General features: G+C 32.5%; 1 protein-coding gene across 1 annotated transcript in view; it reads left to right on the top strand.

Moving 5' to 3' along the window:
* CDH2 (cadherin 2) overlaps nt 1-19,835 on the top strand; it is a 250,117-nt gene that overhangs the window by 168,506 nt on the left and 61,776 nt on the right. The window contains exons 3-6 of the mRNA XM_074277065.1: nt 11,341-11,567; nt 13,238-13,384; nt 17,751-17,906; nt 18,799-18,943. Of these exons, the coding sequence (XP_074133166.1) occupies nt 11,341-11,567; nt 13,238-13,384; nt 17,751-17,906; nt 18,799-18,943 (675 nt within the window). The remainder of the gene's footprint in view (nt 1-11,340; nt 11,568-13,237; nt 13,385-17,750; nt 17,907-18,798; nt 18,944-19,835) is intronic.

Here is a 19,835-nt window from a genome sequence, read left to right as displayed (position 1 = left end):
CATGGATAAATTTAAAATATAGTGGTTATTTAACTAGCTATAACCTGAACAATGTATTTGCTCCAGGGTCATTGTAGCCTGTGTGTGTCAAAAGTTATATTTGAACCTAGGTTCCCCAACATTGTTTCTCTCCTCCCAAAGGTTCAAGACTTTTAACATCCCCTGTGTGGCCACAAATCAATAATACCATGACCTTATATAAACTAAAACAGCAATCTAAATGACAATAATAAGACATATGGTAAGTATTAGAAGACCGAAATATGTTAATAGAGAAAACTGGTAGTTGAAAGTGGCATAAAAGGTATTAAAGAGGAAGATGATGGTCAGTAAGATGGTAAGAATAACAACTGAACAAACAAGTGATTCATTGAACCAAAAAATGACCTCTATCACATTGTTAAATATTCCATCAAAAATTTATTGTGAAAGATGAACAATAAACCCTCATTCTAGAAAAGCGAAACAATTGTGTTCTATACTAGCACCAATGAATTCACAGGTCCACAAAAATACTTTTATTCCTCTGCCGTAATTTGCAGCAAATTGATCATGTGGATACCAATCTGCTCACTTAATATGTTAGAGCAGTTATCTCACATATAGGCTAAATAAAAATCTTGAAAAATCATTGTATTAGGGGAAAAAAATCAAGTAATGTTGATCCATATACATAATGATCCTCTCTGAGAAAAGCTGACTGCTGCCAGACCCTGAGATATTTCCAGATACTCATTTACATAAAAGACATCAGAGAAACCCATAATTGCACAATATTTGTCAATTAATTTCATTCAGTCCTGCATAGTTAATGAGAACTGAGAAGTTTCAAATTTAGTCCTTGCTGTAATAGGAAACATCAGCCAATAAGGAAGACAAGGCTTATTATATTTTCTTGAACCAATAAAATTATTTGTAAAACATCTGTCAATGACTATACATTAGCAGATGTTTGCCAAGCATAATGTTCAGATAGTATGGAGAACTCTTTAAAAAAAAAAAAGTCTTTTAAAAAGGGTGTCAATGACAATATCTAGAAGTCACTGCATTTCTGAGCATAACAATAAGAAACTAGTGAGCACAAAAATGTATCAAGTGATAAGGTTATCACTCAAGAATAAGTAGTACTATACAAATGCCCTTGAAGTGTTTGTGCAAAATGAAATATCCCAATGTAAACTGTAGTTTGTTACATTTTCTTGCATAAAATTGTGCTGATTGAATCCACTACAGATTTACGTTTTATATAAACTCAATTGGTCTCTCATTAAAGTAGGGAAAAGCATTCTGTTTATCTCTAATCTCTTTAAACACTGGACAGCGGCCATTCTCAACATCATCTCTCTTTTCGTGGCTCTTCTACTTCAAATTTACCCAGCTAAGGACCTTCATTCTTCCCCTCTTCAAAAAAACAGAAGCAAAACAAATGGAGGTCTTTAGCTAAGAGTATCTCTTTCAATATTCTTCCTCATCTCTCAAGCATCTTCTGCTATACTTTCGCACTCATATAAAGAGGCAGTCTTTTTCTTTGTCTAGAACAACCTCTTTACATGTGATTTCTTCCATTTTCTCTAGCAGATTGCCCCTTCCAGAACTTTTAATTCTCTTATCATCATTTTACTTATATCTATTTTCTTCCCCAGTTTCATAAAAGCATCTTGTCTTTATCCTTGGGGGAAAAAAAGAATCCTTGCTTGGTTCTACTATTCTTGCTACCTGTTGCTCTATTTCACCTTCTTGGCTAAATTTGAGAAATACATCTATGCTAGACACTTTTTTTCTCCTTACTCTTCTCATGTTATTAGTTTTAGTCATTTTCATTTTGTTCAATTCTTTGTTAGCCCATTTAGGGTTTTCTTGGAAGAGGTATTGAAGTGCTTTGCCATTTCCTTCACCAGCTAACTTTACAAATAAAGAAACTGAAGTTAATAGGGGCACATGATTTACCAGATCATGTGGCTTAGTAAGAGTCTGATGCTACATTTGAATTCAGGTCCTCCTGACTCCAGAGCTGGCCCATTATTCACTATGCCAGCTAGCAGTCCATCCTTTAAATTGGTCTTTCTCCTCAAATCTCTCCTTGTTTAATGTAATGTCTAAGCTGCCATGGTGATTTATCCAAAGCATAGGCCTGACTGTGAAACAACTACTTCTCCCCTAGAACCTCCCCAATAAATTTCAGTGGGACTCCTATCATCGTTAGGAACAAATATAAATCTCTTGGTTTGATTTTTAAATCTCTTTGAAACTTTTGCCTTTTCTATCTTTCTAATGTACATTTTGCTGTCCTCCATTCCTCTCTAATCCAACTACATTTGCTGTTCCTCAAAAAAGGACTCTCTATATCTCATCTCTTTGCTGTCCCCTAGGCCTAGAATGATCCTCCTATCCTCACTACCTTATTATCCCTGGCTCCCTTCAAGCCTCAGTGGGAAGTACTTCAGTACCTCTTCTAAGAAAATCATCTGTTTTATTGTACTTATATGTGTGTGTGTATGTGTATATATATATATATATGTATATATATCTTGTCCATCCTATTAAAATATGAGCTTTCTAAGGACAGGGACAGCTTTTGCCTTCTTTTGCATCCTGAGAACTTGGGAACAGGCCTTACACATAGTTTGATGGATTCATCATTGATGAAACTATTTTAAAATTCTTCATTGGCTTACTTTTAGTTATTATGACTTTATCTAAGAAACGGGATGAGTTAGATTGGAAATGAAAAAAAAAAGTTTATTAACAGAATTCCTTCATTCCATTCAAACAGCTTACTAACAAATCATGATTTGGCCTAATAGAAAAGAGAATTTGGTAAATTTTGTCAGCTATTTCTTATGGTCCAGATGATTATTCATCTCATTCTTGGTTCATTTTATAAATACCCATTTTAATAGTTTGTCCCAATATTTTAAATTTTTTCCATTGTCTTAATGAATATTTAAATAGAATTTGTATACTTGATTTGGTTACTCAGTGTCTCCAATAAGAGAAGAAAGATGTATTAAGAATCTTTTAAGAATCCTAATTTGTTGTAGCATGGAATTTATGTATGTTCTCTTAACATTTGTTATTTGAATAGAATACCTAGGAAGAGTGAAGTGATTGATATTATATACTTTTTTTTGCTGATTATATGTTTTGTATATTTTCCTTCATTGTAGATAGAATTTTCTATATTTGTCTCTGACTTATAGGCCTGACATAGAATAACCTACAATGTTCATTTGTTCATGAAAGGCATAGTGGATAAAGACTGGACATTTCATTCCATTGGTTTAGATAATTTCATGTGAAGAAATTCCCTTTGCTAAAGTAGGTTAGCACATACTCTACAATTTATAGTTTCAGAACTTCCCACAGTTGTACTGTCAAATTGAAATAGAAAAAAATGCCACTGATCCATACATATAGAACACTGTAGGCCACATATTGACTTAGTTTTAAAATGTAGTGTTTATCTGTGCTTTATTGTATTTTATTTATTTAAAAAAAATATTTACCAATTACATTTTAATCTGGTTCAGTCTGCTGGGGTGTGTTGAGAGGTGTTCAGTGTGTTTGACACCTTTGGCCTATAATATTGAAAAGTCATACATAAATGACTTTTCCAGAATCACATAGCCACTATGTGTCAAACTCAATCTATATTAAAAGGAAAGGTTTTCTCCATTAAAATAAAAAATTGAGAATCTTTAACTTTTAAAAATTTAGTTCTTCTGCATTATTGTAACCATCTTTAAGAAGTTCAGAACATTACTTTTTATCTACAATAAACCCACCTAAATTTTTTTCTTTTTGCTAAAATGGTAAACACTGAACTTACTAGTGAGTAGACATACTAAGAACCTTAACATGGTGCTTGTATTACCCAATTTTCTTAGTCCTCAAAGCAATTTATGAAATGTTTCATTAACTGAATATACTTTAATTTGAGCTGATGTGATTTCCTTTGTATTGGTGATAACATTATTTCATTTAGTTGATGTGATTGAAGAGATGTGTACATGAAAGGTCTATAAAAATAGCTCTATAATAACTGTACTTCTATACAATTTCAGGCTTAATGTTGTAGAAAGTTCCGGGGGGTAATTTTTAGATAATATGATCATATTTAGTCAAGTTTTCCATAAATGCCAAATGCCTTTTCTCCCCTTCTTTTATGACATGTCACCCAGTAAATTAAGCAATCAGGGAGAAATTTAACTCTTTCAAGTAATACTATGTCTGGTTTAGGACTTGACTGGGACTCCTTTTTTTTTTTTTTTTTTTTTGGTGATATCTATGAGGATAAGACAAAGCTGCTTCCACATGATCCTTTCCCTATTGCATAAGAGTCTCAGCTAATACTTTAAGAGGAACTTTGAAAATCAGGATTCCCTCCATTGACATCAAAGTAGACTGAAAAATGAAGCAAGTACAGCTGAATCGAATTTCAAAGACTAATAGCCATGCAGCTGGGGAAAAGCAGCTATGCAACAACCTGTGCTCTGTCAAAGAAATTTAATTATGGAAAGCGATACTTCAGTGTAATTTGTTAATGGGCGCTCTTTGTCCAAAGAGAATAGTTCTTCCTGGGCACTGACAATTTTATATATTTTTAGCTCAGTTCTGTCAAAATGGGGGTATTTCTTTGAATTTCATAACATACAGATGCCTGGAGGAAGAATATCAATGAAGTGGATAGCAGCTTTAAAATTTGGAGTTATTAGAATGCATATCAGGAAAAGTGGCAATAACCCTTCTGTTTCTCCAACAGTTTAATATAAGAAATTTGATGCATCACATTACTGTGTTGTTGAATATGTGAACTTCATACTTCTTTGGTAGCATAATCATTCTTTTATGTCATCCCTTCTGCTACTTTGATTAGGGTGGGAATCTTACCTTTAGAAAGAAAAAAAACCTGTTAATATTTATTTTCCTATTATATTTCAGTTGGCCTTATATCTCTTGAACAGATGATAGTCATATATTCTTCCCTAGAGAGGAAAAGTAATTATTTTCATAATGTATTACATGCATACTGTTTTGAAAGTTGATCACAGTAACTTTTGTATGAGGTGCAAAGACTAAAGAATTATTTTGTTGTTAGAGTTTTAACACAATTTTATTTTTGGCACAATTTTATCTTTGGTGAACTTTTTACATATCTATTGTTGGAAATTATATATTATTCTAGACACTTCTTTTTTCCTCATATTTCCAATTAATTACCATCATCTTGTGTAAGATCTCGGGTGTTTAGCCATTCTTTTCTCTTTCTATATTCCCTCAAAGAATCAAGGAAATCTTCATGGAGGAAGTGGTATTTGAGCTGAGCTTAGAAACTTTAAATGCTCTCATTTAAACCTGGGTTACTCCAGGTTTCATCCTTACTAGTGATGCTAGAGTAATCTTCTTAATTTAAAAATCTGATCATGTCACTTCTATGCCGCAAATCCTTCAACTGCCTCTCTAATTAACAAAATGAACAAAATAGCTTGATGTTCAAAGGCTTTCACAATTGGGTGCCGCCCTACATTTTTTTTTAGCTTTATTCCTTGCTATTTTTGCTACTTAGCTTTATTTGAGCATGAATAGATACTTGAAGCATCATACAAACTGCTTCCTTTTAAATATCCATATCCTTAAATTAGCCTTAAAATCAGGAAGACTTCAGTTTAGATCTTACCTATGGTATGCTTACTAGCCATAGAATGTCTCTTAATTTTGGTTTCTTCATCTGTAAAATACAGTTGTTGTAAGGATAAAATGAGAAAATGCATATGTATATGTACACACACACACACACACACACACACACACACACACACACATTCAAAGCTTGAAAACTCCATTCAAATATTAGTTATTTTGTTTTCCGTTCTGACAATTCCTTCTGCTAAAAAAATCTAATTAGCTTTAAAATAAAACTCAGATCTTTTCCTCTAGCTCTGTGTAGACATCTCGAATTATCTTAACATTTTATTGATTTCTAGTATCAAATCTTCCTATTAGATTATAAACTCCTTGAAAGCAAATACCGTATTGTATCTTGTTTGAAATCTATGTATTCTCACCACCAGGTCTAATCCTAGGACTCTGCATATAAGTAAATGCTTAATAACTGTTTTGTTTTTCTTTTAACTGCTTTGTTGAAATTGAGAGTATTAAGAAGATAGTGTATAATAGTTGAGACCTATTACTATTTTGATCACTATTAAGTGATTAGAATTTATAATGTTCTAGGGTATTGTTCAGTCATTTTTCAATTATGTCCAACTTTGTGACCCCGTTTGGAGTTTTCTTAGCAAAGATATTGGAATACTTGTTCATTTCTTTCTCCAGCTCATTTTACAGATGAGGAAACTGAGACAAACAGGGTTAAGTAACTTGCCCAGAATTACATAGGTAGTAAGTGCCTAAGATCAGGTTTGAACTCAGGAAGATCAGTGCTCTTGACTTCCTGCCTAAAACTCTGGTCCACCTATTTGCAATAAATCTGTAGAGTAATATTTCTAAAACTGAACTTTCTAAGATTTTTGGTCATTAAAAACTCTTCGCATTTAAATTCATTTGCCTTGCTTTTGATCCCTATGATCTGAGAATACTAAGGAAACTATTATTTTGGCCTTTTTTTATAGTGTGAAAACTGCCTAAGTAGTTAATTACCTTGTTGAATGTGTGATTTGAAGCATGAGAAAATATCAGCACCTTCAAAGTAATGATGAGATATAAAATTTAAATATTCTTTTAACAGCAAAGAATTAACAGCAAAGAAAGTGTTAAGAGAACATAGGACAAATATCTACTTATTTAATTTCTGTCTGGGGTTGGATAATTTAAGCTAGATCTTCGTAACATGGTAGTCCAATCTCCCTTATTTTCCTGATGGGAAGGCTGACACCCACAGATTAAGTAATTTTCCAGAGGTCATGCAGGTGATAAAAACAAAAATAAGAATTTGAACCCAGATTATTTTGCTTCCCAGCTCTCACACATACTAAACATTTTTAACCAAGCTATAATTTTCTGTTAGAATCCATTGGGGAAAATATTCCAAAACACTCAGTTTAGTGAAACAAATAGTCTCAGTGAAAGGGTAAAGGAAAATAAATTTTCAATAATTTTAAAGGAAATTGATTTACTAGCATGCATTCTCAAAAATGCAGTAATTATTTCAGTCATTGCAATGAAAAATCAACTATTGCTTAAAATAAATAACCTCTGCCGGTCTTGGTCATTTGTTATCATCATGTTCAAAATTATTTTACAAAATTCCTGAAAACATTTCTGAATAGACTGCTTTAAAAAGTTCAAATATAAAATATAAATCATATTTTCATATGTGCAATTCTAAGGAATAGCATTTATATATTTCATAAAAATACCGTTTGTAATTGCTAATGTATTTCATAGAGGCAACATGGTATAACTAATAGGGAGCTAGCTAGGTTTGGAGTCAGAAAGACTTGGGTTCAATTCTTGGATTTTACTCATTCTAAGTTTCAATCTCTAGGCAAATCATTTAACTCCTCAGTGTTCAAGAAATTGAGAGAGTTACATATGAGTTATCTTTTCACTATTACCTATAAAATCACTAGCCCAAATCAACTTTCTCTAAACTTTTCCCATATCATATAAATGATATATGGATGCTTGTTAATTTCAGTGACTTTGTGAGTAAAATTAATTTAAACTTTTTGTTTCTAGATAATTTTATAAAATTGTATCTATTATTTTTATGTTAATCTTCTTAGTAAAGTTTAATGCAGTTCTATAAAGTAGCTATATGGGGAATGGAGACTAAATGAAAATGTAGTTTGATTGGATTACTTAATTAAAGTTTTTCTATAAAATCTATTTAATAGATTTTAATTCAGATTTTATTATTCTAGTATTTTAAGTACTGAGTTCACTTTTACTAAAAGATTAATATAGCACTCTCCCATTTTTTTTGCCCTTCTTTCAAGATGCAATTCAAATTTCTTTCTATATGATCTTGCCCTCAGATCCATGTCATCCTTATTTCCTTTTTTTAATTCATTTATGTGTACACTTTGTTTTTTCTCAAGAGAATTTTAGCTAAAATTAAGAGGGAATTTTCAACTCTGTTGCATGTGGCTCTCTTTAACAATGAGATGATTCAAACCAGTTCCAGTTGTTCAGTAATGAAGAGAATCAGCTACACCCTAGAGAACTATGGGAAATGAGTGTGGACCACAATATAGCATTCCCACTCTTTCTGTTATTGTTTGCTTGCATTTTTGTTTTCCTTCTTAGGTTTTCTTCTTTCTTTATAGATCCAATTTTTCTTGTGCAGCAAGATAACTGTATAAATATGTATACATATATTGGATTTAACATATACTTTAATATATTTAACATGTGTTGGACTATCTGCTATTTAGGAGAGAGGGTTGGGGGGAAGGAGGGGAAAAGTTGGAATAATGCAAGGGTCAATGTTGAAAAATTGCCCATGTGTATGTTTTGTAAATAAAAAGCTATAATTAAAAAAAGAGAGGATTTTAGTCTTTGTATCTCCAGTGTCCAAAACAATGCCTAGGACATACCATTCTCATTTACATAAATTAAGAATCATGAAATTTAGTCACAGTAACAGTGAACAGTGGGAAAGTTTGGGGCAAAAAAAAACCAAAAAAAAAAACAAAACCCAACTTCCTTAGGAATCCCTGTCATTGGTAAGAGATTATGTAGTTATTGTTCTTTAAAAATAGTAAACATTAACTTATTCAAGTGTCTAATAAAGCTGATACAGAAATATAAGTTTCTACTTATATTGATTTATTTGCAAAATGGTTGAGGGGGAAAAAGATATGGTTTAAGCTTAAATATGAGAATTTCTAGTGCATTGAAATATAATGCAGGTGTGTATTAAAGATGTAAAAAGCTGCTTATGTGAATTTTCATAAATCACATATATATACACACCTATGTGTATATGTGTACACACACATACTCACACATACAAGCAAGCATAAAAGCAGTAAATTTGCTTTTTGTAGGAAGGAAAAATGAAATGAAAAAATAGCTAACATTCATATACTATTTACTATGTGCCAGGTACAGTGCTGAAGTGCTCTTTGCAATTATTTGATCTTTTTAGGTAATTCTGGGAAATGGGTGCTATTATTATTGTAATTTGACCCATAAGGCAACTGAGGCAAACAGAAACTAAACAATAGGGTCACACAACTAGTAAGTATCTGAGACTGGATTTGAACTCATATTGGCCCGATTCTGGGCCTGACACTTTATCCACTTGTCCTCTAGCTGCCTTAAGAAAGGAAATGATTTGTTGGAAGCTTATTAGGTTATTAAATTCATTTCTGAATCATGTGTTTGACTTGGCTGTTTATATATCAATGGAATCATTAGAAATTATATAAAAATCTAGACTGATAATTCAGTATTAATTTATCTTTAAAATTAAACTGAATTGGGACTAGTTCAAGTGAAACACCCACATAATAACATTAAAGAATATTTAAATCATTCTCCATTGATTATAGGTTAGAGTTAGTGGCCATGGAAATCCTAATTTACATTCAAATGACTTGGCAAGACACTGGTTTCCCCTAGTGTTTTCCCAGTGTCTGACTCACTGAGGTGGAATATTTAGCATTCAGACAACTTGTGGGAGGGGCTCACCCAGTCCCGACCCCTGTGTAGGGAGGAAAAAAAGGCCTATTTTCTCTTCCTTATTTGCAAATGAGTTTATCTCAAAGAGTTGCCTCCTCATTCTATTTCACTCTGACATTTGTATCTAAACCAGACAGTGCAGACTCCATAGAGCTGTTTTTTGCTCATTAGCACTGATAAACTGGGAGTTTATTTCTTCTACCCCTTATCCCACTCCTCAATATAGTTTTAATTTGCCAAATTAAATCAGTATTTTATGGCACAATAAATTAAGGTGTCATTGGTCACTGATAAACCTTCCCTATAGGTTCTTGTTTTAAGGAACAATGAGTTGTTTATGCAGATATCAAATTTAAAGTTTGTGTTATTTTTTAGTTACTTTGTCTTACCGTGAAGTGACATTCTAGGAATTGTGACCGTGCCCTGATGGGAGGTTGTGTGCTGAGTGTGAAAAGTTATGACATAGACAATTTCTTTAGTCTGGAGACACATTTGTGAAGTTTTTCATATCCATTTCTGATGTCTTTTCAGATTAAAATGTTATTTGCTGTAACTATATCAATAACTCAAATTATCAACTTATATCCTTGGAATTCTGTAAATTTTTAGTAGCCCCTGGACTTTGCCAAAGAAAGGAAGTTATTAATCATCCCTTCCTTATATCTTTAGCCCTCGTAGATGTTAGATTAATTCCCTGATACTTTGTTTCTCAAAGTTTAACCTACTGATACTGTATTGCAGAAATTGGTTGAGCCTTTGAAGTTCATTAGCCTAAAATGTATTTGAATTTTGTTCTGTCCATTTCAAAGCAGTGGGATAATGAATAATAAGGAGTGAGGATTGTATAAAGGACAATGAAGAGTCTGCAAAAGATCATTTTTCTTGAAAATAGCAATAAGGATGCACAGAGAAGGGTCGGGATATAAAATTAAAAAAAAAAAAAAAAAAAAAAAAAAGCAATCAACAATAAAAAAGGCCAGTCTGAAAAGTTTTGGCTTGATTTGATTGGTAAGCAATTGGGATTCATTATGGGGCTTTCAGCAGGGAGTAGTGTGACAAGATGAAAGTAGTGTTCCAGGAAGATTATTTTGTCATTTGTATACCATACATGCCAAAGTGGGGGAAAGACTAGAAGAAAACCAGTTAGGAGACAGTTAAAAACTACATAAAATTGAAATGATTAAATTCTCAACTAGCTCTTAATGAAGATTTATAGTGGTACATATACTTTAGATTGAATCATCTTATTTCTGTATGGTTCTTGGGTATGCCAGCAGTGAACTTAAAAACACTATCTGAATTAGACAAATAGAATTTAAAAATATAAAAGTTTAGTTTTTGGAAGAAGGAAGGTCATGAATATGCAAACATAACACCTATTATATAGAGCTACTTTGTCAAGTGCATTTATAAATATAATCTCATTTGATCTTTACAACAGCCCTAAGAAGTAGCTGCTATTATTATTCCCATTTTATAGTTGAGAGAACCGAGGCAGACTTTATCAAGGTCACAGGCTGGATTTGAACTTCAGGCCCAGTTTTCTATCCAAGAATTCTTTGCTTCTAGACAACAGATAAAAAGTATTTGGGGAAGATGAAAGTTAGGTTACATTTTTATAAAAGCTAAATTAAACACATGTATAGCCACACTGACTAAGTCTAATTGTTCTATTTTTGGTTTGTCTTATAGTGAACTTCAGCAACTGCAATGGAAAAAGGAAAGTACAATATGAAAGCAGTGAACCAGGAGATTTTAAAGTGGATGAAGATGGAGTGGTCTATGCAGCAAGGAGTTTTCCACTTGCTACAGAGCATGCTAAGTTCCTGATATATGCCCAGGACAAAGAAACTCAGGAAAAGTGGCAAATGGCAGTGAAACTTAGCCTTAATCCGACAATCACGGACAACCCGGTGAAGGTACTCTTTGCAAATCTTCCTTGATAATTTTATCTTAAAATCTGATTTAAAGAAGTATAACTTGGACTTCTTCCACTTATACTAATGGAGTACTAGTACTTAAATAAATTTCAGACTGTAGTCACTTCAACAAAATTTCATGCCATTATATTTTAGTCTTGCAAGACATTTAGACCAATTTTTAAGCATATAAAAGTTGTATTAGAAATATTTGTTTGCATTTTGAGATTTATAGCTATGCTTAAATTACCAGTGGTTGTTTCTTTATTTTTAAATTTCTTGAAAGCATTACAGTATTTATTCAAGCAGTTAAATATAACCACAAAATAAACAATTCTTTGCAAGGTATCATCCATCAACTTTATTAGATGGGAATTGCAGATTTACAGCAGAAGCAGGAAAGCATTCCTGGCAAGGAGTATTGGTTTTGTCTTGTTCCTTAATAATCAAATTGGAGAGTGTGAATTATTTATAATACCAACCAGACTTTTAGGAAAGCTATACTCCCTCTGGTGGAAACTGTTATGAACCAAGAAAAAAATAATTGTAGCCCATCACAGTAGTAAAATAAATAATTCCTTCGCCAAACTGTTATGATAATTTTTACTGAATACTCTGTTTCTTCTAGTTTTATATAGAACACATGAGGAAGGAAAGATCCTTTGTCCCAAACATTCTGAATTTCAAGATTTTTAAAGCAGGCTGAAAAACTACTTGATATGTGGAGAAAGAATTTATGTTAGACATTTATGTATGTATTATACTTATTTATACCATAGGTTGGAAATAGCTTTTGCTATCACACATGATAATGAGATTTCTTCAGTTGAATCTAATTTTATTAAATATTTGTTGTGACATTGTTTTAGTGAAGGAAAAGGAAGCTACTGACTAATGGCTTAAAAAGATACATTTCTGTTGAGTAGATTTGTGCTAGCCAACTAATGTGCATACTTCCACAGAAGCAGCAAGTGATAATGGTTAAAATGTCTGCAGAAACAGAAAGAAAATGTTGGCATCCCAGAGAGATTAATGTCCAGTGTGAAAAGTGGGTCATCTATAGCATCCATCATGGCTGACATAGGTTTAGAATAATTACAGCATTAATTCTGTGGGATTTAATAGGGTCATAAATATTTGAGACATTCCTTACCAGTATGTATTAAACTTCTCTTGGAACTCAAATTATATTTTAGCACACCAAGATTTAAATTTAATGTACAGTAGCACATTACCTGAACTGTGGTTCCAACTAATGAGGAATATATAAAGGGGAACAATTAAATATTACTCAATATTAAGTAATATCTACTTGGTTTATTGAAATAGAAACTAGTTTACACATTTGTGGCACAGAATAAATTGCTTATGATTAAGCTTTCAATTCAAATCAACAGTGTGATCTGAACTCTTGTTTGATTAAGTAATGTTGTTGTCATTTTTGTTTGTTTTACTTTTATCATTTTTATGGGGCTTTAGAGAGAAAAGGATTTTCCTCTTCTGTTTTTACTCCTTGGTAAACTTAGATGCCTCTTTTTTTTTTTTTTCCTAGCCATTATGTTTTGTTATGAAGTTACAGATACGTAATAATATTGATATATCTGAAGATATTATTTGCTCTAATATCCATAGCAGCATGTTACTTAATGTTCATCTTTTTTAATTCAAAGGAACCTCAAGAAATTGAAGAAATTGTATTTCCAAGGCAGTCATCAAATCACAATGGCTACCTACAAAGACAAAAGAGAGACTGGGTCATTCCTCCAATCAACTTGCCAGAAAATTCAAGAGGGCCTTTTCCTCAGGAGCTAGTTAGGGTAAGTTAGCTACATTTTAGATTATTATTATTATTATTATTATTATTTTTTTTTTTGAAAAGAAGACTTACTTTTGGTTTTTATTTACTTTTTTTTTTTTTTTTTTTTTGGAGTTTGGGCACTTGATAGGTCATATATCTTTGCTTCCTTGCTGCATTTTTTAAAAGGATTTATCTGCTGGCTAATCATTTTCCTCCAAAAAAGAAATTAAGTCATTTTATGAAGCCCCTACTCAAGAATTTCTAGTGGCTCCTTATTCCCTTTATTGATAAAATATACATTCTTTTCTTCCTTATAATCTGCCTCCTATTTAACTTTCCAGACTGTTCTGAAAATCTTATTCCCTCATAGATGCATTCTGTATTCTAGCCGTGTTAAACTAGTCAGTCTTCCTTGAGTTTGTCTCTCCATGTTTTAATCTCTGTATTATTACACGAGGATACACAATTTCCTTACCTTACTTTTCAGAAGCTATTAATTTTAACAAATTTCAGCTCTGGTTCTGCTTCCTACAGGAAGTCTTTTTTAACTCCTCTAGTTACTTATACTTTCTCCCTTCTCAAAAATATTTTGTATATATGCAGTTTATCCATCTTGCCTTAGTTATCTCGGCCAAAGTCAGATTCCCTACACTAGGATCCCTTCCTTTTCAACTTTGGAAATAGATTGATATAAATGCAGATGTATATGAATGTCAAAGAAAACTTCATATAGTAGTTGGAAGTTTAATTTTTACTTATTTTGCATATTTAGAATGGGTATAAGAAATTGCACATATTTTCATCTTTACTGAAAAAGTACTGATCCATTCAAAGAAAGTACATGGTTTAGAAATGCATAGTATTGGAGCAGCTTGTTGTTGTAGTGGATAGAGCACCAGCCCTGAAGTCAGGAGGACCTGAGTTCAAATCTGTCTCAAACATTTAACATTTCCTGGTTGTATGACCCTAGGTAAGTCACTTAACTCCAATAGCCTCAGCAAAAAAAAAGAAAAAAGGAAGGAAGGAAGGAAGGAAGGAAGGAAGGAAGGAAGGAAGGAAGGAAGGAAGGAAGGAAGGAAGGAAGGAAGGAAGGAAGGAAGATGTATAACATTGTTATTCATTAAAGTATAAACTTTTTTTTTTTTGGTTTTTCAAATACTTCTCATTCTAGCTCCACCCTGATTTTCCAGATTTATTTCACATTAGTTTTCCTTACTTATTGTTTTGCTATTCACTGTACATGACATTTTTTTACTGTCTCTTGCTTTTGAAAATTTGCACAGGCTATTTAGCCCATATTTGGAATGTTCTGCCTTCTTACTTCTGATTCTATTCATTCAAGGCCCAATTCAAATGCCTCTCCTTCAAAAAAGTTCCTTCTCTTTCAAATTGTTGTACACCCACCAATTATTTTATTATATATTTTATATTCATTTATATTTAAGGATATGTTGTTAAATGTTTATCAGCCTGACATAATTTTAAGTTTAATCTCCATTAGCATTTTCTCTACCACTTAAGTCTAAACAATCATTTAAAAAAAATTCAAGCTCTAATTTCCATTATTTGCTGATTTCTGGGGTATGTGTTCATCACACCTACGCGTATGAGAGATTTCTCTTTAATAAATTGTAATCTCTTTGAAAATAAATGGTCTAGCATAGTACTTGTTACTTAGTAGGTCCTTAACAAATACTTGTTAAGTTAAATTGAAAATAAAACTTTAACCTTTTTTGCTTGTGATTAATTTATTAAAAGTACTGATTGTCAATTTTTGTGATTAATTTTTTTTAATTATTTTGTCAGATTAACACAAAAACCCACAAGTGAAAGAATTTCATGCTATCAGTTATTATCTAGAGTCTAAAATATTCATTTACCCCTTATGATTTTCTCAGATAGTTAAGCCTTAAACAGAAGTACCAAATCAGTGAAATTTTATCTTTGCTGTTCTGCCATTTCCTTTTATAAAGCTCTCTTCTACCTCCAAGTGTTCTCTTGTGATTAATCTTAATCTTCCCAGAAGTGCTTGTATTTTGTAGCTGGAGTTTATTAAGGCCATTGAGTTCCTTAATTTTGCATAAAGTGTTTTTTTGTTTTTGTTTTTATTTTTGTTTTTTTTAGTTACCTTCTTTTAGTCCAGAAGGAAAAAAAAATCACTTTCCCAATATTATTCTGTCCACATGCACAACTGGTTTAACATTTCTAAAAGATTCCTTGATTCAGTTTATAAGGGATATTGACAAAACCGTTTATTTTTATTTCCATTATTAATTGAATTCCACCTCTTTTTCCACTTGCACAGCTATCACCTTCAGGCTCACCCAGCTCTTACCTATTTTGTTGTAATGACATCCTAGTTGATTTCTCTTTTTGCAGCTTTTTGCTACTCCAGTATTTCCTAAATATTGATGCCAAAGTACTTTCCCCAAATGCAGATCCAACCATGTATGTGACTCTCTACTCAATTCCAATGATTTCCCCATTATCTTTAGGATAAAATTTTAAACTCTTTTATTTACCTTTACAGACTTTATATAACCAGGCCCTAACCCATCTTTCTAGGCTCATTGGTGATTCATCACTCTCCCTCCCGCATTATAACTTTCAATCCAAACTTACTTTCTTCCAGTTCTTCACAAAGTCCCTCCCTCTTCCATGTCTGTATTGTTGTACTGACCTTCATTTCCCTTAAGATGCATCTCAGGAAAAAAAAAAAAAAAATATGCATCTCAGGAACCTTCTTCATGGAGCTTTTCTGATTCTCTCCCTTCTTCCCTCCTTTTGTCTCTGTCTCTCTGTCTCTGTCTCTGTCTCTGTCTCTCTCTGTCTCTCTCTCTCTCTCTCTCTCTCTCTCTCTCTCTCTCTCTTTCTCTCTCTCTCTCTCATACACACACACATACACACACACATACACAATTGCCTTAACTATTAGTTTCCTCTCCCACATGCTATTTTTAATTATTTTTATGTATTAACATTTATTTATGGGAAATGAGTGTAAACTGTGAGCAGATTATTTTCCCCAGATTATTTTTACCTTCCAAATACAATCATTCCTTTGCAACAACAACAACAATAAAATTCGGTTCTGCACATATATATTGTACCTAGGATATACTATAAGATATTTAATATGTTTGGGAATGCCTGCCATCTAGGGGAGGGGGTGGAGGGAAGGAGGGGAAAAATTCGGAACAGAAGGGAGTACAAGGGATAATGTTGTTTAAAAAAAAATACCTATGCATATGTACTGTCAAAAAAAAAGTTATAATTATAAAATTAATTTAAAAAATAAATAAATAAAAAATAAAATCACAAATCTTCCAAAGTATATAAAAATTATTTACCTTCCATGTATGCTTGATATAGCTTTATGTCCTTATGCCTCCCAACAGAAAGTGAGATACTTGAGGTTTTGTTGTATCTTGGGTACCTAATTATAGTATCTAGAATATAGCAGGGGCTCCATTGTGAGCTCCTTGTGGTCAGAGACTGTCTTATGCCTTTTTAAAATATCCCACTGCTTAGCTTAATTCCTGACACGTGGTAGGTGTTTAATAAGTTTATTGGCTGACATAATACATATTTGTTGAGTGATCAATGATCTGATCAGTGCCAGCACTACAGACATGCATAGAAGCTTTACTTCTAGCTTCACTAAGAACATAGATAACCTTATGAATGATGATGCTGGAATCATTATGGACAAACAGCTTCGTCCAAATCATTTAAAATCTTATAATGAAGAAATGTAACACATTTCTGAGTTTAAAATATTACATCCAAGAAACCTCAAGGAAAGGAGGTGATACTTTTGAAAAATTATAAAGTTGTACTATTATTACATTTCTCCTAGGGTAGAATTTTCCCAGAAGTTAATACTGACCTAGTCTTCTTTATGAAAATTGGCATTGGGGCAGCTAGTTTGTGCAGTGGATAGAGCACCAGCCCTGAAGTGAGGAGGACCTGAGTTCAAATGTGGCCTCAGACACTTAACATTCCCTAGCTATATGACCCTGGGCACCCAATTGCCTCAGCGGGGGAGGGGAGGAGAAAATTTTCATCTTTCAAAGCTTAACATCAGGATATAAAAGAGAACAAACATGAAGAGTTTCAATGTAGTGGTTTGTTTTCTATAGGTGACTTTTCTGAAGATAAAGGGGAGTGAGGGGAAGGGGGAGAAGAAGGTGAGGAAGAAAGAGAAATAAAAAAGTGTGTGAAGCATAAAGAGAAAGAGAGGCAAAGAAAGGGAACAAAAAAAGAAAAAGGAAAAGAGTAATTTTACACCTGGAAAAGGACATGAGAGCTCACATAATATACTTTTGGTAATGAGCTCATTTAGTCTCTTCTTGGTTTAATGTGATTGTCTTTTTGATCCCTAGATTAGATCTGATAGAGATAAAAATCTTTCACTGAGATACAGTGTGACTGGACCAGGAGCCGACCAACCTCCAACTGGTATCTTCATAATCAACCCTATCTCCGGTCAGCTGTCAGTGACAAAGCCTTTGGATCGGGAGCAAATAGCACGTTTTCATGTAAGATATTTGGTGAATGATAATTGTAGATAGCCTGTTTCACCTCTGTGTTGAATGGTACATTGAATTTTCACTTTTTTTTTTTTTTGCAAAGATTTAATTTTCAGAGTTGCAATACTCAATTATAATTACATCTATTAAATTTCACATGGGAGGTAGTGTTGTATAGTGAATAGGGTTCTGGACTTGGTATTAGGAAAATCTGGGTTTTAAGACCACTTCTGACACTAGTTCCTCTGGTATCTATCTAAAATTTATTTCAACGAGAGACAGGACCAAGAGTTGTTTTTAGAAAAAAGAGTATCTTAGTTCTCTTTATTTATTACTTGGATGACCTTCGACTAGTCATTATACTTCTCTTCAACCTCTTCTAGTTCCAAATTTATGGCCTTATGTACTAAGTTGTTAACAGAGTGTAATTTGCCTTAACAGAGGGAATGCTAAGACTTGACCTCTCCTAGCCCAATGAAGTCACAAATGTGAGGTGTATTTGTATATTGAATTCAGCATTTTCTAGATTTGAAAAGCAAAATTCATGGGTTTTTTTTTTTTTAACAAAAGAAAGTTCGTAAGACTTGAAATATTTTTGGGTGCCATAAAAATATTTCCTCTCCAAGTTGTCATTTCTTGCTTACACTTTTTCCATTACACAAAATATCTGATACTTTAAAAAAACTCAAAGAACTCGTAAGTTTAGCATTATCCTTATTAAATTTGCTGTATTAATATGATGAAAAGTTGGTGGAAAATGTTATTTTTTTCTTTTTTTTTTTTTTTTTTTTGCCATGGGTTCACCCTATTTTCACAACATAAGAATAAGTCTATTCACTAGTTTTGTTTCTGTTTATTTTGTTTTAAGTTTAGTGAAATTGTTTTCTGATTGTTCTTACAGCTAAGGGCACATGCAGTGGATATAAATGGAAATCAAGTAGAGAATCCCATTGACATTGTTATCAATGTCATTGATATGAATGATAATAGACCTGAATTCTTACACCAGGTTTGGAATGGAACAGTTCCTGAAGGATCAAAACCAGGTATCTGAACATATTGAATTTTCAGGTTATCAAGAAATATTGCTTGATTAAAAGTGGTTTATAAAGTGTTTTTAAGAATCATGGGTGTCTAATTTTTTTTTTCTATTTTGGATGTTTTGGGCACAGAAAGAGGTAATGAGGATGGGGGTAATATATGTATTAGAAAATAAAAGAAAAAAGATGATTATACTAGCCCACAATGATTTTTTTCCTTCTCTGAATTCTGATAGCATCATTCATCATTCTTATAACATCATTCCTCTAGCATCAGCGAGTTACAAGAAATGGTAGAGGTTAATAATAACCTGTTCAAGGTGAGCTTCCACCATTACTTTTAAAATTATACTACACCATAAAGATGCCTAGATAGTATGTTATGAATTTGCTTTCTTGCTTACAACAGTTAACAAGAGGCTATTATTAAGTGTTCTTTGGGTGACTTCATCAGGTATCACTTTTGAATTCCCTAAAATAATTGATAATGAACTACAATCTCATCAGTTACTAATACATTGATAAACTTGTTTGTACAATATTTGAATAAGATTTTAAATTTATCGTGTTTTACTTAACAGACTCTTTCATTGACAAATTGAATCTTTGTCTGTTCTCCCTTAGCAGAAATCAGACTGATATTGACTTGTATAATGCTTTAAAATTCACGAAATATTTTCCTCATTTTGAAAGAAATTAGAATATTTAAGAAGAAATTAAATATTTAATGATCTTAGAGAAAAGTTGACCCACTTCATATTGAGAATCAAGTATGCTTTTGGTTGGTTCTTTGTCAAAGTCCAGTTTGTGGTCCTTTGTCTCTCTCTAAATAGAGTAGGCATCTACAGAAAACTTAGTAGAAGGGGAATATAAGAAGTTAGCTAGATCATTTTTCATA

Source organism: Sminthopsis crassicaudata, chromosome 1 (genome assembly GCF_048593235.1).
Source record: "Sminthopsis crassicaudata isolate SCR6 chromosome 1, ASM4859323v1, whole genome shotgun sequence".
Taxonomy (NCBI): Eukaryota; Metazoa; Chordata; class Mammalia; order Dasyuromorphia; family Dasyuridae; genus Sminthopsis; species Sminthopsis crassicaudata.
Note: the sequence above shows the minus strand (reverse complement) of the source record. Positions and strands in the feature narration are given on the sequence as shown.